Here is a 23734-nt window from a genome sequence, read left to right as displayed (position 1 = left end):
TATCGTCCAAGCTTAGCCTACATACAGACACTTTCAGTCTACAGGTAAAACTCTGCTGCATCCAAGACATATCAAAAAAGACAAGTACTAAAATGTAATTCTAACTGGCTGAATGTGTCTCAGATGGTGTGGAAGCACGCCAGGAGTGAGCCTCTCTTCAGTGTCCTGAGTGACCCCGACGCCTATGTGTTCACCTGCATCAACCGGACGGCGGAGCGGGAGGAGCTGGAGGACGAGCAGAGGCGTCTATGTGACGTCCAGCCCTTCATGCCTGTGCTCCGGCTGGTGGCCCGTGAGGGAGACCGGGTGGAGAAGCTCATCAACACACAGATCAGCCTGCTCATAGGGAAAGGTCAGCTACATCTTTTTTACCAGCAGGTCCACTGCTTTCTGCCAACTCACGATGACTCCAGTGTAGAGCACTTGCTCAGCACATCAGTGCAGCCAAGTTTTTCTGATTGTGTGGGCAGCCGTCAGACATAGCTTCGAAACTTACGATCATGGAATATAGCCAAATGTAGAAAGCTGTCGAAGCATCGTCTCGTTCTGAAGTTCCTCTCAAAGCTACTCAAAGAAAAGTAACTGACACTCATTGTTGCCACTTTTCACGATCCTGTTGCTCCCAGTAGGTGGTTGAAGTCTTGCCTGTGTTTGGTACTTCTAGGTCTGCATGAGTTTGATGCCCAGAAGAACCACGAGGTGGCTGAATTCCGAACAAAAATGCGCTCCTTCTGCGAGGAGAAGGCTCAAGACCGGCAGCGGTTGCCATGGCACCAGTGGATGGAGTACAACTTTCCCTGCGACTTAGAGCCGTTCTCCAGAGCGGCGCAGAGTGGGAAATCTCGCAGCGTTAAAAAGATCTTTATCAACGTCAAGTTTGAGGCCAGCGAGGTGAGTCACTCTATGCTGCATGCCCATCTGTTTTGTTTCGCATTACATCCCTGCTGTGGTTTAATTATTTAAGTATTCATGCCCTTGACGGTGTAGCTGGCCTGCTTTGTCTGTGCCACAGCCGCTTCCAGCGTGTTTATCTTGCTTTTGTCACTTTGAATATTCTGGTGCTAAACATGCAAAGAACTAATTTTAGACTGACATACTTTGAGTGGACTTGACATCACAGTTTGAGCACTTAAAAGACATTTGAGTCAGTGGTAATGTCAAGGAGAGGCATCAGCAGTTACATATGGGGCTTGGTGACCCAGATTTCCCGAGTGAGAGATTGTGTAAGGTAGTATATTTATACAACAACACGCTGCCTGTGAATCCCCCACCTACACTACCATGCACCTCGAACTTTGCTTTCCTACTGTACAATAAGACTGAGAGAGACCCGGGAGAGAGTGTGATTGCAGTCAGAGGAAAAAGTCCAGCACATGTTCTTGCTGTTTTAAATGCCAGCTAATATCACTAGAAGAAGATCAAAATCCTAACTCTCTTTTTGTGAGTGAGAAGATCTTGTGTAAAAACATCTTGGTCGCTTTGTGACTGGGTTCCCGTTACCAATAGTCCTTTCGGCCCTGTTTCTCGTTTTAAGGTAGGGATGCACGATGTATCGGCAGCTGATACGTTCGACAAAAGGGAAAATTTGAATTTGATTATCTATCCGATACTGAAATTATCACTGATAATTTCGTACCCTATTTTCAGCCTGTCTATGCACTGATACATGTGTCATCACTATTGCTAGGCATTTTCATTCTTCCCAACTTACTCAAGTAAATAGTGTAGTGAATAACACCACAACCCCACACATGGATGATTTTGGGTTTGATCTCCTGTCTGGGCAGGAGCACCACTGCTATTAGAGTACTTGGGCAAGACTCCTAACACTGCTTTCCTCAACCATTGTAAGTGGCTCTGGTTAAAAGCATCAGGTAAATAACGTAAAAGGTCTGTGAATATATTACGGATGCATCGATGGCCTATTTTTTGGCCTTTTTTGCAGGCCAAAAGTTGCAATATACATGGCATTATTTACTTCTTAATGAGCCAATCTGACAGTTTAGATTCTTAAATGAAAAATCATTCATTTAAATTACATAAATCTAATAACATACTGGATCGAAAGTAAGAGGAAACTGGATTTAGCATGATAATTATGCATAGGATATTTTGGTATAAGTGTATACAGCATGAGTGCACTTATCTGACTCATGTTATTTACATCCTAAAATTGCAACAGAGATCAGCCAACTTAAAATAACTTAAAATAATGTTTGCCGATTGTGTATTTAGAAAAAAACTTCTGTTTTTTAATTGTGCACATCTGGTGCATATACAACTATAATATACATTTTATATATTTAGAAACCTTTTAAAACCTGTTCTTGAATGAGAGGCTAAAATGGTAGATTCTTTAATAGCAACATACAGCGCATAATCAGCTGGGCTTCAGCTTGTGCTACTATGGGTGATTCAAAGGATCAAACTAGAAAAAATGCAATGTTGTTAGTGCTGTTAATCGTTAACGTGTTAACTTTGACAGCCCTAGTTTATGATAATTGTCATGTCTGATTTAGCTGTCCTGGCTGTGTTACATCAGTCAGTAATCCGTCTTTAGAGTTTAACCTGTTTTACGCTCACTGTATTTCATTTGTGGACTATAGTGAACTTGTTTTAAAATGCAAAAAAAGTAAATATCAGTCTGGAATTGGAAGCAAAATGTTAATAACCAGTCATCATATTGTCCCAGCCATTCGGTATCATTGCATCCTTACTTTAACCCCTTGACTAGGCTTATCATTTGTTATTAAAGTTTATTGTTTGAGAACTGCTATTACATCTGCTGTAAATGTGAATTATTTAGTAACTTCTTTGAAACTTATATGCAAGTGGTTATAAGAGGGAAGGATTACAGTTTGGACTCACATACAGGCCTTTGAGGTTTATGAGCTAAAGCTCGTACTTTACTCTGTTGTTAAAGCAGTTTTCACACATAACCCTCACTGGTCCGCAGGAGAGCTTCATGCTGCAGCTGGACCCACAGGACATGCCAGTGGTCCTAATGCGGAGCGCACTCAAGAAAAAAGCCACAGTTTTTCGGCCAGTCAAGCAGGAGAAACCAGAGGACTACACCCTGCAGGTCAACGGGAGGTGGGAGTTCATCTATGGGAAAAACCCACTGTGCCAGTTTAAAGTGAGTGGGCTGATGCTTTTTATTTTTTCTGTCCTCAGCATAATGCGTGCCCCTTTAAATTCTCTTTGAGGTTTGCTGAGGGAGGGGAGACGTGAGATTTTGTTTTGGAAAAGAGTACTAAAGAAAGGGGAAGCGGTAAATAAAGCAAGTCTAAAGAGGGTAACACAGTGGGTTTGCCTAAAAGTTTATATCTGTGAAAATTCATAGAAGAGCTTATTTGGGCTAATGGTTCAGAGTTTGACTTCATCTCCCCCTGAATAGTCCTGCTGTCTCTTTGTTTTTCTGCATCATTAGTACATTTTCGATTAAAACGTTGCTACGGTGGTGGCCTTTCAAGCTCCCGTCTGTCTTGAGTTGAATCCAGTGTGCAGTAACAGAGGGGAATGACGGTGCTGAGACAGTTGTTGATATAGAAACTGCCGGTACCTGCAGAGATGAGTCATGCGCCTCTACTAGGCTTTTAAAAGTCAACTACACAGGGAGTAATGTGATTTGAGCTGCATTACACTAACTAAATGAACAGGCTGCAGGGTTTGATGCTGATGAGTCTGGTGCTGGGCCTGTTTTCGGTCGGTGAGTAAGGGAGCAAGGTAAACCTCTCGGTCACTGCACCCCCCGATCACCCAGCCTTCTGTGGTGAAGGAGATTCCCAGTCATAAAGCCCTTTCTGTCAGAAAGTGAACTGGACATTAGACAGAAGATATTGTTTAATATTGTTAGAAATTGCATAAATTATATGATTTCCTGGCTATCATGGATATCATCAGTACTTCTGAAACACATTTAAAACTGTTAAAGAGGTTCATTCCGAAATGCTATATATCCATTTATAACAATTTTGGATATGAGTTTTGTAAAAAATAGCAGCTGAGGTTTCATTTCTTTAATACAGCTGGTATTATTAAATATAGCACTGATACTTGTTGTATGTGTAAAGCCCACTGCCAACAGTGTAAATGCATTTTGGAATAAAATGTTTCTATAGAGAGCCTGTAAACAACAACACCCACCAGTGTACGCTCTGAAAAAATAAAGGTGACAAAATGTTCTGTGCGCAATGCCACAGAAAAACCACTTTTGGGTTCCTATAGAACCTTTTTATAGGAGGATTCTTTAGAGAATATTTTTATAAAGGATTATGTAATGGAAAGGTTCTACAAAGAACCCTTAAACTGCTATAGAACCTTTATATGTGAAGGATCTTTAATTTTTGGAACCATTTCTGGCGCCTTTTCTGTAGTAAGTCTATAGTAACTGTATGCCATTAACCTTTTCCGCCCTGTTCATCTTACACTGTCATTTCTTGAAAAAAAAAGATGGCCTTTTTAATTGTGTTCTTGCTGTTTTGCTTGTCAGTTTGTTGCAAACCTCAGAAAAAGTTACATTAGAATGTGTATTATGATAATGTGTATTGCTGCTGTTATTGGACATTTATCTCCGTTGAGGTTTTCCACTGTCCCCTTCACACTTTCTTCCCTTTTCTGCCTGTTACCATTCCAGTACATTTTCTCGTGTTTGTACGGAGGCCAGACTCCACATTTGACCATGGTGCACCACTCCACTATCACTAAGTACCAGGAGGAGCAGGGCAGCCTGAGTAGCCAAGTCTCCAAGAGCCGCTCTCTGTCTAAACCTCCGCCTCTGCCTCTGAAGAAGGTGAGAGAGGGTTATAGCACCAAAAAAAACCCATATGTTATTAACAAGAATCTTCTTCCTCATCTTACTGGTGTTAAACACACTGGCTTTCCGAGAACTCGCTTTGCAGAACGCAGCGCTCAGAATCCTTTACTTTTACTCCCTTTGACACAAATATGCTTTAACCTTTCAATAATAAGGCCTCTAAATAATCTAAATAAGTCCAGACTTATTATTTAGTTTGTTATCTTAAAGGGCCCATACATTCTTCTTGCATTTTACTTTTTTTCCCCAAAGTCCACTTATGAAATTTGTGTGGTTTTATGCACCAAAAAGGGTTATAATCCAATTTTTACTGATCATTTTCTGTGTATTTAAGACTAAAATATGTAAATGCGCTCTGTTCTGATAGGCCGGCCTGTTTCAGCATAAACATGCACGTTTGAAGGGCTGAATTTATGGAAATTAGTTGGTTTTTGTGACATCACAAAAATGTTGAATTCAAAACGGGCTGTATTTGCAACTTAGTTTCCACTTATGCACTGAATGGACTGTAGCATGAACAGAACAGTTTGAAATTTTAGTGTTCGCATACTACATCAAACTATTTTATTAAAAAAAAGTGAGAAATTTGATTTTACATTACACGGGCCCTCTAAGACTTATTATTGAACAACAACTCTGGATTATTCTGGAACAGCGATTTGACTAATCGTGAGTGAGCAGTGGAATTCTGGAACTGCCAGTAGTTCTTTGGCGTTTAGGGGTTAAGCTGAATAAGAGAATTTAATATTGTAATGTTTAGTCACGTATTATTTCCTATTAGTGAAAGTGACTGAATGAATTTCATTGTTGTGAAAGCTTGTGACTAACTGCCTTTACCCCTCAGGTGAACATATTTCAGTATGTGCTGAACTATGTTGTTGTGCTCTTTGGGAGCAGATGGATACTCTAGTTAACCTGAGAGTGGCTTTGGTAAAAAAGCCCTGGTTTCATACTGTGTTAGTTCCTCTTCTTTCATGCCTTTAGTCTTGTTTTCTCTGTAATTGAGAAAAATAAGCCTTCCTACACCCACTACTTATACGTCCCGGGTGTCAAGAAGGAAACGACTAAGCATTAACACTTTAGATGTTTTTTATGCCCTCAAAGCTTTACGATGCAAAAATAAAGATGATTTTCTGGTCCCATATCAGAAATTCACTCTGGATTTGGATTGTTTTTGTACACGCCTTTTCCAATAACTGAACCCATGTTCTCTGCATTCTTTCAACAGCAAAACACAACATCGCTGTGGTCCATTCACGAACCGTTCTACATTCACCTGCTGCAGGGCTCTCGGGTCAACGCGGACGAAAGCATGAAGGTATGCCTGTTGCGTTCCCACCATATTTATTAGTGTTTATTGTCACTATGATTCTGATGTGGTTGTTTACTATGCTTCTAACCGTAGCAGGCGGCGAGGGGTGAAATCTTGAAGTGTGGTCATGTGACCCTGACCACATATTTCCCATAATTCATCAGAAGCGGTTGAGTAAAACATCAAAACAGGAAGTGGGGAGTGACTATCTGGCTTTCAACGCTCTCTTGGGCCTAGATTCTTAGAAAAGGACAGCAGTGTTGCTCACACTCACCACTTGCATCTCTTTTTTTTTGGCTTGTCAGAGAAGTGAAAAGTCATTGGGGGTGGGTCGCTTCTCTTGACGAAGTGAAAACTGTCAGGGTTATTCATTCTTCTGGTGTCTGAGTTGAAGTTGTGAAAACGAGACAGTTTCATTATTTTTTTTAATGAAATGAGAAAAGTAACTAAGCACTTCAGGTAGAAAGATGACGCAATAATTGAGATGTGTGCAGATTTTCATTCACATAAAATGGAATATGAACGGCTGGAGAAGATAAGTGACTGGCCTCTGTCCATTATGCTAATCTTCACTTTCTTATGCCTCGAGTGCCTGTTCATTTCCGGCTGTTCTTCCCGTGACTGCAGATAAATTTGGCTTGTCATACAATTACCAGTCGTGTCTGCTGCTGCGGGCAGACGGAGGTTCTTCATGATAGCCTTGGGGGGAAACACTCACTGAAATATTTCCTTTTTCCTATCGCGGAGGGTGTTCTAGGCTGGGTAATGATAAAACTGGGGCATGTGGCCAAGGGTTCAGCTCAGCGGTGGTCTGTAGAAATCATGCCCTTTTTTTTTTTGAGGGGGCTTAATTATGAGCTCACTCATATTGAATTTATTTGATTCAGTTATCCATACATTTAGTCAGTGAGTCAGTTAAACAGATTTTCAGTTCCTCAATTTGCATAAACATTTGCCTACAGTTAAAGGGGAATTCCAACTTTTAAAAAATATTTCTACATAATTCAGTCATTGACATGTAAACAAAGCCATTCAGGTTTGACTTGAAAAGGTTTTTTTTTGCAGAGAAACTTACCAACTCTGTTTTTACAGCTGTGAAGACAGGATGTCAAAATGTCTACAATGCAAATATAGCCATGGTATTTTCAGTCCAAAATGACCAGTGGGTGTTGTTCCTGCATTGTACCTCTTTGCCATGAAAGGATTAAAAATACATTTTAGCCCTAAACCTAATCTTAAAACTAGCATAAAACTGTCTCAAAGTATTTGTAGCCTTTTCATGGAAGAACTATGAGTGAGGGAGCTTTTAGAGGCATTAATGCTTTGGACGTCTGGTTCCCATCATCACTACTGTGAACCATTCTGACTCAAGAAATTTCTATACAATGGAACAAAGTCACTTTGAAAGACTCTGTTTACATCTTAACCATTGAATTATGCAGACATTTCAAAACATTGGTGGAATTCCCCTTTAATCCCAAAGTTCTGTTCTGGCCTAATGTTGAAGGATGTGCTGTAGGGCTGCGACCTTCGCTGCACTGCCTTGTTTCTCCCTCTAAACGCAGCTTTTACTACTAGAGCGATGAGTAGTACTTTATCTGGAAACCGTTTTTAAAACACTGCAGTATTTATCATGATAACCTCAAATAACGCAATGATTTAATTTCACTGCATGACTCGGCACTAATGTTTTATTGCCTCAGCTGGTGGTACAGGCCGGTCTCTTCCATGGAAGCGAGCTCCTCTGCAAGGTGGTAACCAGCAGTGAGGTCAGCGTGTGTTCAGATCCTGTGTGGGACCAGAAACTGATGTTCGAGATCAACCTCTGTGACCTTCCTCGTATGAGTCGCCTCTGCTTCGCCCTCTATGGCGTCTTAGAGAAGACCAAGAAGCAGCGCTCCACCAAGAAGAAGAAAAAGGCTGTAAGTATCAAAGGAGCAGCAAAATGTCTTAGACCAGGAATGTCCAACCTTTTTGTCTTGGTGGACCAAAGTGCTCTTTTTGCAATGGGCCGTGGGCCACAAATGATGTTTTTTACTTATACTATATTTTGTTACTGAAATACTTCAAAAAACAGACTTTAATGAGTTCAAATCATTCAACAAATTTGAATCAAATGTTCTCACGGGTCTAACTATGGGCAGTCCTGCTTTAGACTGACCAGTGAAAAATGAATCCCACTACATAATTAATAGATGCTATCTTTGGGTTTATTTGCAAGGTTTGCAAATATGTTATGTGCCAGTCAGTGCACAGCGATAGTCAAATCAAAACCCCCTTTAACCCTGCTCACCTCAGAGGACGAGTCATTTTCCTACAGTAGACGGGGCAGCTGGAGCCACAGGCTTAGTCTCCAGGTGCCTGTGTGTGTGTATTTGTTTATGGTGTGTGCAGTGGCTCCAACCAACCTGCTCAACTTCTGCTTTCTCTGACACTTCCCTTTCATAGAATGGGTAGAGAAGTCTGCCTGGGCCAGCGGCGAGGAAATGAGAATTGTCTTTCTGTCTGCCTCTCTGCCTCTCTGTCTGTAAACGCTTATTTTAAGCACTGGTGGGAGTAGCTACGCCTTGTTTACAGTGAAATTTATTGTGTCTGTGTGGATTTCGGTTACTCACGTACTGTAATCTTGATGGGATCTGTGAAAATTTCAATATTCAACTTAAAATCATACATTTTTCATGTTGTGCTTGAATATTTTGTGGTCAGTTGTACTTATACAACACCTTTGAAATGAAGGTAATTGCAGTATTTAAAGCTGGTAGATACAAGAGGATTAAATCATGAATACTATGAATAATATGGTGTAAATATCTGACCAGTTCAGTTAGATTAGATTGCGATTTTTTAGGAAATGATTCAGTATATCATGAAATAGCAAATTGCACCATAATTTGTTTTGATTTGATTACATTGGTACATTTCAGAGTTGTTTTTTTAAAATACACTGAATAGCAGTGCAACTGAAATGCAGAAATGAGGAGTGAATATGTGAATATGTTAATGTTAATATGTTAATGTTTGCACTATTTTCAAGTTCAGTATAATTTTCAAATCAAGTCAAGATTCATCCAGTGATTTTCGATGTTTAAGATTCAATGCAGTTTAAGCTATTTTGAGTGTTAAAAGTGTCTAAACTCTACAGAGCTGTACTTATTAACTACACAGATTGCTGTGTTCAGATGAATAGAAGTAATAATAAATGCCCCAGATTTGGCCATTGACATTGGTTTCTATGAAAGACGCTTAGTAGAGACATACATTTAAAATTTCTATACACTTGTTTTAAATTAGATTTTTCAGTACGTACTGAAATCATTGCACCATTAGTGCATTCGTTCTTAAATCTGATTGAAATTATTGTACCAAGTCTAATCACTTTGTTTACATCTTAACCATTTAATTATGCAGAGATTTTGAACGATTGGTGGAATTTCCCTTTAATCCCAAACTTCTGTTCTGACCTAACGTCAAAGGATGTGTTGTAGGGCTATGGCCTTTGTCGTACTACCTTAATTTTACTGCTAGAGTAATAACTAGTTCTTTATCTGGATAACATTTTTCAAATACCACAATATTTATTTGATTGTAACAAGTTTAATCACCATCACCAGATTGATAGATCACAATGCATCAGTGCATTTTTACAGCCCTAGTTATTACAAACATTTTCAGAAATTAAACCTTATTTTATGTCCATGGCAATTATGACACTGAGATACATATCATAAGCATAAGACATCCTGCTATAACTAGATTTTGATTGAAGATCCTAAACCAAAACTAACTTTTCTCCTCTTCGTCAGTATCTCAGATAATGATTTCTTTACACGAGTGAAGTGTTCCGGAGCAGAGTAGAGCGTTTATGGTTCATGTGTTCATGGTTAATGTGAATCCAAATGAACTCTGTCTCTCAGGACTGCCCTTTGGCCTGGGTGAACACAATGGTGTTTGACTACAAGGACCAGCTGAAGACTGGAGAGTTCTTATTGTCAACCTGGCCTTCAGCTCCAGGTGAGTCCTGATGTGCTTCATTTAAAGCAGCTGAACATTTTAGGTCCATTTAAATGTTGCTAACCTTCTATTAGTAGGCCTGAATAAGACTTTAAGGACAGTTTGCTTAGAGATGTGATGAAATGTAATTACTGGCTAAAAAAAATACTATTGATTTTTATTAATAATATTCTCTTTGTAGATGATAAAGGAGATCTGCTGAATCCTATGGGGACAGTAGAGAGGAACCCCAACATCGACAGCACTGCTGGCCTCCTCATTCGCTTCTCCAGCTTCAGACCCCATCCCCTCTACTACCCACCGCTTGAAAAGGTAAATAATGCCCAATCTGCGATATACTAACCGTGTCTCACTAACCTTACATTAAATGATAGCTTAGCATTATATTAGCCTAACATTTCAGTTTATGAAATATATGTTTTCAGTTCCTCCAGCTTACGTTCTCTCATTGTTTAGTTGAATGAAGCTGAGCGAAATGGCGAGAAGATCAACGCTTCGAAAGAGGAGGTGAGAAGGTTCCCTTCTTTGCATGAGTTTATTACCAGAATTTGTATATAGACTGTGTGATATGTAGCTGCTTACCACATGTACCATACACTTACGCTGTGGCATCTCTCACTGCTGTGCTCAGCATCTGAAACTGAAAGAGATAGTGGACAATAAAAACCACACCGAGTTCTTTGAGGATGAGAAAGAGCTGCTGTGGAAGTTGCGTGGGGAGGTGAGAGCACATTACCCAGAGAGCCTCTCCAAACTCCTCCTCATCACCAAGTGGAATAAACATGAGGATGTGGCCCAGGTACTGCAGTCAACAGCGCTGTCTGGAGCGCGTTGGGGTGTTATTCATGATTTACAGTACTGTGCGAAAGTTATAAATGTATATTTAAACAGCTGTTTATCTGCGCAGTGAGCTTTACTTTTTCAAAACACTAATTAGAATAAATGAATTTCATTACGAAAACACCATGTAGAGCACTTTCACAAATGTTCTATTTCTTCATGATATACAAGAAATATTAGAGCTATATTATGATTAATTAACCTTTATTACAGAAGTAAAACAGTGTTTTCTGTTATACGTCAGCTGTTATTCTTTTCAAAAAGTTGTTATATCCAAAATTGTGGCAAGTGGATGTACAGCAGTTTGAAATGAAACGACAATAAAAACTATTTTTGAAATGAAAATACAAATAACATTAATAAAATAAGTAGTGATTTAATGCCTGCCAAAGTATTTATTTAAACATGTCCAAACTTCTCCTCAAGGACATTTAGTAATATTTGTAAAGTATTACGAAATACCTGGTTTAGCATCATTAAATTCAATCCTTTGTGCTGCCCGTGAAATTTACCAACATGCAGTGGTTGGAAGCATCTAAGAGAAATCTTGAACTTGGTCTTCAGACTAGCTCACAAGAGATCAACTACTTTGGAAACAAGATATTCTTGTTAGTTTTATATCTATATATTTATATGTTTGTATTTATTCTATTGTTAAATATAGTTTTACTGACAAAAACATAATAATTGTGTTTAGATAAGACTTTTGCAGAACAATGAACGTCTTAGGTACTCATGAAATTGTTTAAAACTACTTATCTCAGCAATAAAAACACCATATATTAGTATTAGAGATGGCCCAAAAAACACCTTTTCTTTTTCAATACCTATAAAGAAACCTTGAGTATTGACCGAGACCAGTTTGATGTTTGCTCTTAAAAACTACTAAGCTTCAAAATAACCCATTTTTAAAGGGAATCTTCCCTCAAGATGAGCATCTAAGTCAGCTATCATGCTCATACTACTCAATTGCTGTACTAGCCCACAGGAAGAAACACCCAGCTAACATCATCACATCACACAGTGTTATTAATATGTTGGTTAGAAGAATACAATTCCTGACTTCTTGCTGCACTCAGACATTGCATGGACTCATCAAATTCCACCAGCAGCAGCTGACTTAATTTAATGGAAGACTAATTATCTAAAGCAGGTGTTGGATGGTAACTGTGAATACTGGGCTTCCTCAAGGAGAGCTTTGGACACGTTTAAAGTAACGCACTGCCTTAAAATCACAATATATTGTTTATTTGTATTTAATCTAATATCTAATAAACATGTACTGCCCAGATAAACTGCTTAATATATCATTTCCCAGGACTTTTGCACAGTAATGTATATCTGTTATTTTCATTTGATTAAGATTATATTGTCACTGTCATATCTCAGAAATGACAACTGTATAAGAGAAATAACTAAATGTTACATTAATGTACGTTTAGTATGACTGGTTTATTCATCACAAAATTGTGATCTATTTGGCCTATTCATCATCAAGTGTTCACATAATGTAAAGGAAAGATGGCTTTTTAAATGGAGGTTTTGACATGACAGTGATAATATACGTAAGCCAGAAATGAATTAGTCCAGTCTGAAGTTGTCACCAATATTCAGTACAAATGTACACATAAATTAAAGGGGAATTCCAGTGATAAATTTAATTTTTGCATAAATAAATTGTTTAGATATAAACACAGTCAAACACATGGTTTGATGTGAAATGCTCTGTTCTGGAGCAACTTAGAGTCAGAATTGGTCACAGTGGTGGTGATAGGAACCAGACGTCTGTGTTTAATGCCTGTAAAAGTGAACTCACAGAAAGTTATTGTGATATACGACAAAATAGTCCCCAAAGAAAGCTTATTTTTCCTCGATTAAAGCACTATTTTACCATCATCAGCATTACATATAAAAACTCAGAAAGCACGTGTAGGTTGAGTGGTCATTTTGGATAGTAAATAAAATGGCTATATTTGAGTTGTAGACATCGCGACCCTGGTTCCCATCACCACCACTATAAAGAAATCCGAGTTCATATGCTTCTCTGTAATGCGTTTTACATCAAACCACTCTGAGTGACTTTGATGATTCAATTATGCAGAAATTTTGAAAAATCAGTAGAATTCTCCTTTAATGCCCACAAAAATGTATACAGTTTTAATACAGTTTATCTTCATTGCAGTAATACTATTAATACCAGCTCATACAAATAGAGCTATCAATGACGAGTCGGCCTTTGTTTCAGATGGTGTGTTTGCTCCGGAAATGGCCAGACCTGCCAGCCTTGCATGCTCTGGAGCTGCTGGACTACAGCTTCCCTGACCCCCACGTCCGCTCCTTCACCATCCGCTGCCTCAGGAAACTGCGGTAGGTGCCTGCGCTACTGCCACCACGCCACCGTTACTTTCATCTCACAGCTTTTCTTTGAACTGTTATCTTGCAGAGCTCTCAAATAGTTTGCATCTGTCCTGCGAAGGGGTTGTGACCAAAAACCCAAGCAGGGGCTCAAGAACACTCAGAGACCAAGTACGAGAGAATATGGCAGATGTTTTTTTCAAGCATAAATGACGACAGAACTTAAATTATCCTTCTAGGGTTTGGTTATATTACCACACAGCTCAGTGTCGCTCAGCCTTCTCTAGCGAAGTCCCTCTCTTCTCGTGTTTTTAAAGTGCACCCCTCCCTTAAGTGGTCAAACCTGTCACACCTAGTTAATGGAGAGAAGTACCAGACTGGAGGCCTTTACAACACAACCACCCTCAGACCTCCATAGTTGTGAACTAAGTTATTGTTTCATTGCATTTCATTCATATATTGTATAATGTAGGACTGTCATAATTATTACGTAATAGCCTGATCGCAGATAGTTGAACCGATCGTAGTTGTTAGCTTTGACTATAATATGTTTACGTCGCAACAAGCAGACATAATGGTTCATTTTTATCCGTTGGATTGTACATAAAATAAATCAGAAAATGCATATATTGAAATACATAGTAGGTCTTAGGAAAATAGCAAAAGTTCTAACTTGTGACTGGTGTAATAACACCTTAAGAGGGGAACGGTGAGTATTTGTTTATTTAAGATCAAGCTAACTTGGAAGGTACTAAATATCAACAGCTAGGAAGCAAGACAGCAAACCAGCCCTTTTAGGCTTGTACAGGCCTAGTTTGGTGTTGTTTTTCAAATACATTTTAATGTCATTTGTCATTTCTGGTTTTAGATGGTTTCACTATGTCATTTCAAAGAGGAAGTTCAGCTAAAAAGGCTAATATTGACATGTCCCAATTGAATGGCCTGCTAACTTTTATTCTTTGTCTGTCATGTTAGTATTTCTCTATTTCCTATAGCTATTCCTTAAACCCTTGTCTGACCAGACGTCTTGCCAGTGATACGTTCAGACACTTTGGCTTTGTTCTCTTTGACTCGTCAAAATCTGCCTCTGTAGTAGTTATTATGTGTGCATGACCACACCGGACATTATAATGGATCATCATGTGGAATTGGAGTTTTCTGTGTGCTACCGTGTTTTCTATGTCTATATAAAAGAAGAACCCTGCTGCCTTTACTGTTGGATGCACTGTGGTAGTTTCTGTGTAAGCCTCTTCACAAATTTAGATTGCTATGGAAATGCTTGTTGGTTTGGTTCATCTGAGTAACCATAAAAGTGAAGAGACATATGCTCCTATTCATTTTTCTTGTTCGGAATGATAGTTTCTCTTAAAGAAGCAAAGCACAAGTGGTCTAGACATATCAGAATAAACATAACAACAGCATTAAAAAAAAGTTATTAAAGGAATGAGAAAGAGATTAAAAGCAAGCAATAGTCACTTTATGGCTTGGAATTTAAGAGTTAAGTCAAGTCAAATTTATATAGCGCTTTTTACAAGCTTTACAGAAAATCTGGGTCCGAGCCACCATGAGCGTTGCCAATGATGACAGTGGCAAGGAAAACTGTCTAAGAGCAAGAGGAAGAAACTTTGAGAGGAACCAAGACTCAAAAGGGGAACCCATCCTCTTCTGGTCGACACCAGAAAGCAATGCCATAAAGTCGTGTGAAACGTTTCATTCTGTATGACATTGTATCATTTTTCTTTTTTTCAACAGTGATGATGAGCTATTTCAGTACCTTCTGCAGCTGGTGCAGGTTCTAAAATATGAGTCCTACCTGGACTGTGACTTAACCACTTTCCTCCTGGAGAGAGCTCTGTCTAATAAGAAGATAGGCCACTTCTTGTACTGGCACCTCAGGTACACTCTTGCTCCAGAATGGTTCTTGTTCCACACATTAGCTGCTCCACAAGATCGACTGAACTGTTTATTTTTCCCTGAAGGTCAGAAATGCATGTATCCTCTGTCAGTCTGAGATTTGGCCTTATCCTGGAAGCCTACTGCAGAGGAAGCATCTACCATATAAAGAGCCTAATGAAGCAGGTGGGTAGAGCAGAGAAGCTCCTTCTAGGGTTTATTAGTGCTTTAATTATTTGCTGCACTTTATTTAAATAAACTGAAAAAATGGTTTGCTGTTGTAAAAAAGGAAGTAACTGGCTGCCTTAAAATTTTGGATCAATTCAGTATCAAATAGTAACTAAAAGGGGCGTTCTGGACTAAAACTAGGATTTAATATGTTATTGGTCATGTTATATAATACACTGTAGTGCAGAACTGCATGCCTCAGTTTCTTTGGTTTGACAGAACTCTCAATTTTGTATGCTTAAAGACTAAAGACTCAACACTGTACAATAGTGCATGTTGCTGAGAGTGTATAAACATGGATATTCTGTTCCCTCTGCAGAACGAAGCTCTGAATAAGATGAAGGCTCTGAATGACTTTGTAAAGTCAGGCAGTCAGAAGTCAGCGTCCAGGTCACAGATCACAGAAGATATGAAGCTCTGCATTAAACAGGACACATACTTGGAGGCGCTTTCCGACATTGTGTCCCCCCTCAACCCCAACATCATCCTCTCCGAAATCTGGTACGGCTCACTGTGCAGCAGACCCCACACAGCACAGTGCATTGTTTATATGTATTGTCACTGTCTGAGATACAAAACCTTGTATCTCAATTTTTTTACCGTTTTCATTTCTTTACATAATTTGAAACTGGCAGCTGCCATTTGTACTGTGTCAAAATTTCATAATGAATGGACCAGTAGAGATGGTCTAAAATGACTTAGAATAAAATCTTGTAACTTTTTTATATATATATATATGTGTGTGTGTGTGTGTGTGTGTGTGTGTGTGTGTGTGTGTGTGTGTGTGTGGAATTCCATGTTTTGTTAGGGAAAACAAAATATGGCAATTTCTATGTATTTGCTGTGTTTAACATATAACAAAAACATAGAATATATAATATGTTAACTTATTTTGACTTTGAGTTTGTTATTTGACCGGGGCACCCAAACATTTGCATACAATATGAATATGTATATATATTTGACCAATTATTGCCAGTGTTCTATTGACAGTGACATTATTACATATACACTGGGGAATATTGTAGTATTTATTTCCGTTTCACTCATCTATTTCATTGCTAGTGACGCTTACCCTGATTCGTTTTTATTGGTTTTTTAAAGTGTTTTTAATCAAAGACCGGTTTTTGTTGGTTTTCAGCTGAGTAATATTGTTTTCCTGTTGTTATATACAGGATGGTGCAGATAGCATGAATGACTGGAACTGTGATAATGTTAAGATGTTAGTGATAGCCGGAGTCCCACACAAACATTTTCTCTTCTTCCGTTGTATTTTATATAGTGTTGTAGTGATTAACAGGTGAAATGTATAGTAGAAATAACCGTTTTCAGGTGTTTCTGGGGTTTTTGGTGTTTTTAAAAGCATCATTTGTAATTTTCTCCACAGCACAGAGAAGTGTAAGTTTATGGACTCTAAGATGAAACCCCTCTGGCTGATGTACAAGAACAAGTGGGTGCAGGCAGACACCGTGGGCATTATCTTCAAGAATGGAGATGGTAGGCATGAAAAAGTCCTTGTTTTCTATATTAATGTCAAAGATCTCTCACCTAGACATACATATCAGTTTTTCTCCCACACATTAATACTCATATTGACCCTTTTTTGTGGTGTTTTCAGATCTGCGACAAGATATGCTGACCCTTCAGATGATTCAGCTAATGGACATTCTGTGGAAGACTGAAGGGCTGGACCTCAGGTTTGTATTTGTGCAGCAAAAGGTCTAAGCACATGATGTAGAGCCTGACTGATGTTTCAGTTGAGTTATTTAATATGAATAACATGTCCATAACATGCTAGGCAGTCAATTCATCACTGTTAACTCTATGAAATGACTGTTTGACCTCCACTTTCAGCATGAAGACAAACACACTGGATTATTTTTGTATACAAAGCTATTATCAGTCAGCTTCCCTCTTATTTGTCTATTCAACTTCGAATGACCTGCTGAAACATTTGAAATTAGAGCAGTTTATCTTCTTGACCGATTTTATACAAATACAAGTGTTAAAAAATTGTATCATTATGTTTGCTTATCATTGATTGCCTTCTTGGACAGGGCTCACTTCACTTGAAAAGAGATTTGAATCTAAATGTAACTACCCTGGTTAAACAAAGTCTAAATAAAAAATAATCAAATAATAATCATTTTTACCCCCAAAAAATCGGTATTGGTGTCAACCACAGATGTTAGGTCATGTTTTAGGACCTAATATGAAATCACTGCATACCTTGCATGAATTGGGTTGAATTTAGCTGTAATTTGAGTTTGTTGGTAAAATGCCTATTCAACACAAATGGAAAGTGTGAGAATGAAGGTGCCAGTGTCTAGGAAATGTAACATTAATAATAAATTTAAAAACTTTTTACACTGTTAACTCAGATAAGCCGTGTGCATTGTAGGTTTTCCTTTTTTCTTCTTTTCTCATTCTTTTGAGCAAAACATATATAATCTTACATTGGACAAAAGCGTAGAACAATACAATGTAACTTCTATGTGAATCGTGACATCACTGTACTGTCCAGTGATAATTTCCATGATATAAATTTTAGTTTCTATTGCCCATCACTACCAGTGTCCCAGTTTCACTCAACTCGTATGTCTTTCTCTCTTTGGGCGAGACAGAATGATCCCGTATGGCTGCTTGTCCACCGGGAATAAGACGGGCGTCATCGAGGTGGTGAAAAGCTCGGACACCATCGCCAACATCCAGAGAAACAACAGCAACAGTGCCGCCACTGCTGCCTTCAACAAAGACGCTCTTCTGAACTGGCTGAAGTCCAAGAACCCAGGGTGAGTGCATCACACCCGAGAGTTCTTGGTATTTGCTGTATACCTCACTGTAGCTGCGATCCTAGAATGATGCACTAATTTAGCTCTGTTACCCACTATCACCACTCCAGCCTGCGCTGTTTGTCAGCAAGGCTGCAGAGAGCAGCTCTTAGACTGAGTCATACTCAAACCACAGCTGAGCTCAAGGAGTCCATGTGCAAACTGGCTGACTTTGACAACTGCCGTTCTGAATTCACTACTATAAGAGCAGGGCAGGATCCTTAGTCCAGGACAGCTTGGTTTGATTTCTGTGCTCAGAAACACCTGATTCACCTCATTAGTTAATCACTAGTCACCAAACTGTGCTGGACTCCAGCCCTTCAGGACTGACACTGATGACCCCTGTAAGTATGAGCACAGAAAGGTGGTTTTGCACCCTATCACTGCAGTTTTCTGGGTTCACTGGGTCCAGTATTTTGGTATGACTTGCTCAGGAAGCCTGCGGTGATCAGGCTGGCTCTGAAAGTCCCGGTGGTGATAGACATAGTGTTAACCCCCAGCCTCAGCGGTTTGGGAGATACTGTGCTGAGCTCTGTGGTAAATTCTTTTATCATTTATCATACTCTGATTTCTTATCACTTATGAAGCAGGCAGTGCCACTTCTCAGTTCCACAAAGAATGTGCATGGACTGCCATATCGTGCACATGTATAAGTAAAGAGGGGGGGAAGACCCCCTGCCCATTAAACAGGGTCCATTACTGTGTAGCAAAACCACATTTGCAAATGATCATAAACCAACACAGTGGTAGGTGGAAAATCAGAACAGCAGCTCATTTTGTTGTTGTAGCACAAAAATGAAAATCTGTGTTGTGTGTCAGTGTCATGATTTCAAATAGTGTATGATTTATAATTTTTTTTCCAGCCTTTGCATTTTTCAAAAAAGGGTGTAATTACTTTATTTGGTCATTAAGGTAATATATACAGTCATTATCTTAATTACATAATGATATTATGAAAACTAATGTCAAATGATTAGTGTCCATGTTTATGTAACTCTGCTGAGCTGCAAAACTCACATACAAAAGGAATAAAAATGCAGCCTAATTCTAGCTAATGATCACCTTAGCTAACCTGCAGTGCTAATGCTAGCAAGTCAGCGAAACTCCGGTGAACAACTTTGTGTTTTTATAATGCAAATTAAAGTAATGGGCAGCATGCTTATGGGGGCCTTTTGGAGCTATTCTAAGGGGACTTCTTTCCTCAAACATTTTCACTTGAAAATAAAAACCTATCAGAACCAAAAGAACTGCTCTACAAAACCCTCTCATATAATGGTGACAAATTGGATAAACTGACCACAACATTTTCTAGAGGAATAAACTCCAGAACGCAGTCATGAAGAGTATGTGAACATTATAATATGACGAATGGACCAATAGCAATGGCTCAGAGCTAGTTAGAATAAAACCTGGTTACATTAAAGGGGAATTCCACCGATTTTTCAACATTTTGACATAATTCTGTTGTTGAGATGTAAACAAAGTCATTCAGAGTGGTTTTAAGTGAAATAGTGCATTGTAGAGAAACATGCTGAAGCAGATTTCTTTACAGTGGTATTAATACGAACCAGAGGTCATCATGTGTATAATAACAGTAATAACAATAATAAAGACAATGTTGACGATGGTAAGAGAGGTAAATTTGAATAAAAGTTAATGACGTTTTCTATGGAGACTATTTTGCCTTACAATGACCTGTACATACCTCTTTGCCGCGAAGAAATTTTAAAAAGCATGTTTTAGTCTCTTTTCTCGTTTTTAGGCTCTTTTGAAAACTATTGTAAAACAATGTCTGAGGCATCAGGCCACATATTTATAACCATTTTTGTGTAAAAACTTTATGCGAGGGAGCTTTTAGAGGCGTTAAATGCTTCAGACGTCTGGTTCATATCACAACCACTATGGACAATTCTGACAGTGACATCTTAACCATTTAATTATGGCAAGTTTAAAAAAAAATCAGTGGAAGTCCCCTTTAACATACACAAAAGATATTGCAGCAATAATATGCTACAGGCATCGGACTGTGCTTATTATATATGGGAAACATTTTTTCCAAACTTTGTTGAAGTCCACAGATGAGCTGCATTTTATTGGATTGTTTTTCCTGTTGGTAGTGGATGTTGGACGGGAAGGCCATTGATTGCTCCTATGAAACAGGAGCCTTATTCCCATCGCAGAAGTATCCAGTCCGCTCCCAGGAGACGTGGCTGATGTGATAAACACTAGGCTCATGCTTGCTGCAAATGCAGAAGTGTGAGGCACATCTGAGTTTGAGAGCGAGGATCGCTAAAGAGCTGTTGATTACAGGCAAATGTGTCTTTGTTAAGCATTATCTATTATTTATCAGGCATTTGTCTGTGGACTGAGAACAAATATGCTTCAGGAGAAGTGCTAAATATTTCAAATACTTGCACAGCTGTTATGCGTAACCACTGGTTGTTTTGGATGCTTTTGGCAGAGTCCAAGTGCAGAAGGCAAAGGCACATTAAAGTATGTTTTTGACTGTTGTAGTGTTTTCTGCACTCAGTGTGTATCTATGCAGTAATGAATGTGAAGGTTGCAGTGTGAGGAATGTAGCGCAGCAGGGAGACTCATTAAATATTAACCTGCAATTTTATTACATTGTGTTTTTAAAGGGTCCATGTGCTATATTTTTCTCCTACTTCATTTTTCTTCCCTGAAGGTTTGTGTGCCAAAAATAGTCATTATTTATTTTTACATCACCATTTAACTACTTCTTTGCCCATAAACAGGCTATGTTGTGTGTATGTGTGTGTATGTATATGTCTGTGTGTATGTGTGTGTATGTATATATATATATATATATATATATATATATATATATATATATATATATATATATATATATATATATATATATATATATATATGTGTGTGTGTGTGTGTGTGTGTGTGTGTGTGTGTGTGTGTGTGTGTGTAAATAAATATATATACACACACACACACACATACATCCTGAACTGCTTTTAAATGAGGAACAAATATATATATATAGCAACAAGCTATTTTTGCAGTTGTTTTTGCAAGTGAACAGGTACATTTTTGAAACTTTAACAGTGTGTATGTACTGTATCAAACTCTTTTCTTAAAAAAAAAAAAAACAGAGAAATTTGGCTGTCTCTGATACGGGCCCTTTAAAAGAATGTCCCTCGAGTGAGACATGAAGTCTCATCGCTTACAATAAAAAGATTCATCCATAGCTCCCTGTGAAAATGTTTAACTGATAAGTCAAAGAGAACTTCCTGTGAGTCAGCATCTGAGTCTATGTGTATGAGTGTGTTTGTCTGTGCATATAAGACACATTGACAGAGAAACAACAGAAACAAGAAACAAGAGAAAAACAACAATAGTATTATTTGACTAGTTTAAAATGAAATGACAAAATGAATCCTTTTCAAAATGATCTCCTCTTCAAAAACAGGGATAAGCTGGACCAGGCCATTGAGGAGTTCACGCTGTCCTGTGCAGGCTACTGTGTAGCTACATATGTTCTGGGTATTGGAGATCGCCACAGCGACAACATCATGATCAGGGAGAATGGCCAGGTAGGAAGAAAATACTCAAACACCAGTAGTCGGGACAAATTTGTTAAGAAATAATAGGCTTCTGCAGTAATATTGCACACCACCAGGAGGCACAAGAGTGCAGAATTCTGTGAATAGATTAGTAATAGGGTGGAAAAACATTTTTAAATACAGTGGTCACCAACGTTCCTCAAGGAGATGTACCTTCAGACCAAATGTAGTATCAGCCATGCTTGTGTAAGGTCTTCCCAGAAGTTCCTAGAAGCTAGTACTTGTATACTGTGTATATAGTCCTTTTCTAAACATTGGGATGTTTTTCTGTCCTTTAATTTCTGTCTTTTGCAGTTATTCCATATAGATTTTGGGCATTTTCTGGGAAACTTCAAGGCAAAGTTTGGGATCAACAGAGAACGTGTGCCTTTCATTCTGACATATGACTTTGTCCATGTAATTCAGCAAGGACGGACCAACAACAGTGAGAAGTTTGAACGGTCAGTACACGACCCTACCGTAAAATGTTTTACTCACAGTACAGGTTTAGTTATACAGCCTGTTTAGCATCAGCCTCAGATGCACCACTGAATTGCTGTTATATTTCCCCTTTGGGTTGGAAGGTTTTATCAGGTAAAAAGATGTTTTAATTTTGTTGGCTACTGGTGTTTGTTAGCAACGTTAGTCTCGTGGCTCCAGTGCTAAACTCAAGAATCAAAATCTGGACATCAAACATGTCTTGGCTGAATGACTATATTTGGGTTTAGAGGAAAACTGTACATTTCATTTTTTGCTGAACCATTTCCTTAAAGCAAAAAATGAGTAATGCTGGCTTATAACCTGTGAACCGTTTTCACAATGCTAATTGGCTTGTGATAGAACTGGAAATTTGGGGATACATTTGGTCAGTAAGGGGAAATATACCACTCAGATATTCCTTTTCTTTGTGAGCTGGACGAAACCCTCAGATTATGCACCATTACACTGATCTGTGACTTTGTTTCTGGATGTCATAACTGATACAGGCTGAAGTAGAAAAGCAGAATAGATGCATTAGTTAAAGCTTAAAGTCCCTTTTGGGAATTTGGGTGGTATCCTGCTGCGCCCTTCACAATGGTGAAGACAGTGAGAGAGAAATGGTCTGCAGTGGCATTCCCTCTCCTCTCCTGCTAATGTCTCACCATGTTGGCACTGCCCTTCATCATGTCCACTATCACTAGGATGCTTGAATTGTAAAGAGGCTAAAAGCAGACATGTGCAGTTTTAATATATGTGATTAATGCAGCGTATCCACAGTGCCTTCCTCCAGATCTCTGTTCCTTCCTGTTCCCCATCACTTCCCCTGAAAATTCAAGAACCATGAAAAGTGGTTTAGACTTTGTAGTGGCTGCCCACATCCACACGAGAACCATTTAACATAATGTTGACGTACGCACTGATAGCTTACTACCTTAATAAGTCTATACTTGTTCTACAGTGTATAATTGATTTAAGAATTCATAATAATTTCATTTGAACTTTAAGGTTCATCTTATGAACTATATCCTATGTAAAGCAATCTGAGATTTTGTAACTAAAATTACAAGTGCTATATAAATAAAATTCTTTATTATTAGCATTATTAGTATAAGCCTTCCACCCAGTGACTGCTGGGATAGGCTCCAGCTCCCCCGTGACCCAGGAGCATAAGCAGCTTAGAATGTGTGTGTATTAGTAGTATTAGTTTTTTTTTCTCAACTAATCTCATCAGCTTTTATAAACCAAAACTCCCACTGTGTGGCATAAATGAACACATGAAACACATTAGCCCATTTCCTGTACTTTCTATTGGCCAAAGTTGCAACAAAAACAACATTCATTTGCTCTTTAATGGGCCAAACTGGCATTTTACATGAATCAAACATGAATC

General features: G+C 38.6%; 1 protein-coding gene across 4 annotated transcripts in view; it reads left to right on the top strand.

The window, feature by feature from the left end:
* Positions 1-23734, top strand: part of pik3cd (phosphatidylinositol-4,5-bisphosphate 3-kinase, catalytic subunit delta) — a 29296-nt gene that overhangs the window by 3078 nt on the left and 2484 nt on the right. For all 4 annotated transcript variants that reach the window (XM_036591784.1, XM_036591788.1, XM_036591787.1 and 1 more), the window contains exons 3-21: positions 124-352; positions 665-891; positions 2957-3136; positions 4637-4792; positions 6045-6134; positions 7832-8050; positions 10043-10139; positions 10321-10451; positions 10596-10646; positions 10771-10938; positions 13225-13346; positions 15087-15230; positions 15314-15413; positions 15775-15956; positions 16843-16952; positions 17074-17152; positions 18080-18247; positions 21732-21855; positions 22180-22325. In XM_036591784.1, the coding sequence (XP_036447677.1) occupies positions 124-352; positions 665-891; positions 2957-3136; positions 4637-4792; positions 6045-6134; positions 7832-8050; positions 10043-10139; positions 10321-10451; positions 10596-10646; positions 10771-10938; positions 13225-13346; positions 15087-15230; positions 15314-15413; positions 15775-15956; positions 16843-16952; positions 17074-17152; positions 18080-18247; positions 21732-21855; positions 22180-22325 (2723 nt within the window). The remainder of the gene's footprint in view (positions 1-123; positions 353-664; positions 892-2956; positions 3137-4636; positions 4793-6044; positions 6135-7831; positions 8051-10042; positions 10140-10320; positions 10452-10595; positions 10647-10770; positions 10939-13224; positions 13347-15086; positions 15231-15313; positions 15414-15774; positions 15957-16842; positions 16953-17073; positions 17153-18079; positions 18248-21731; positions 21856-22179; positions 22326-23734) is intronic.

This window comes from Colossoma macropomum, unplaced genomic scaffold (assembly GCF_904425465.1).
Source record: "Colossoma macropomum unplaced genomic scaffold, Colossoma_macropomum, whole genome shotgun sequence".
NCBI classification, from domain to species: Eukaryota; Metazoa; Chordata; class Actinopteri; order Characiformes; family Serrasalmidae; genus Colossoma; species Colossoma macropomum.
The sequence above is the reverse complement of the archived record's forward strand: the minus strand, read 5'-3'. Positions and strand labels throughout refer to the sequence as shown.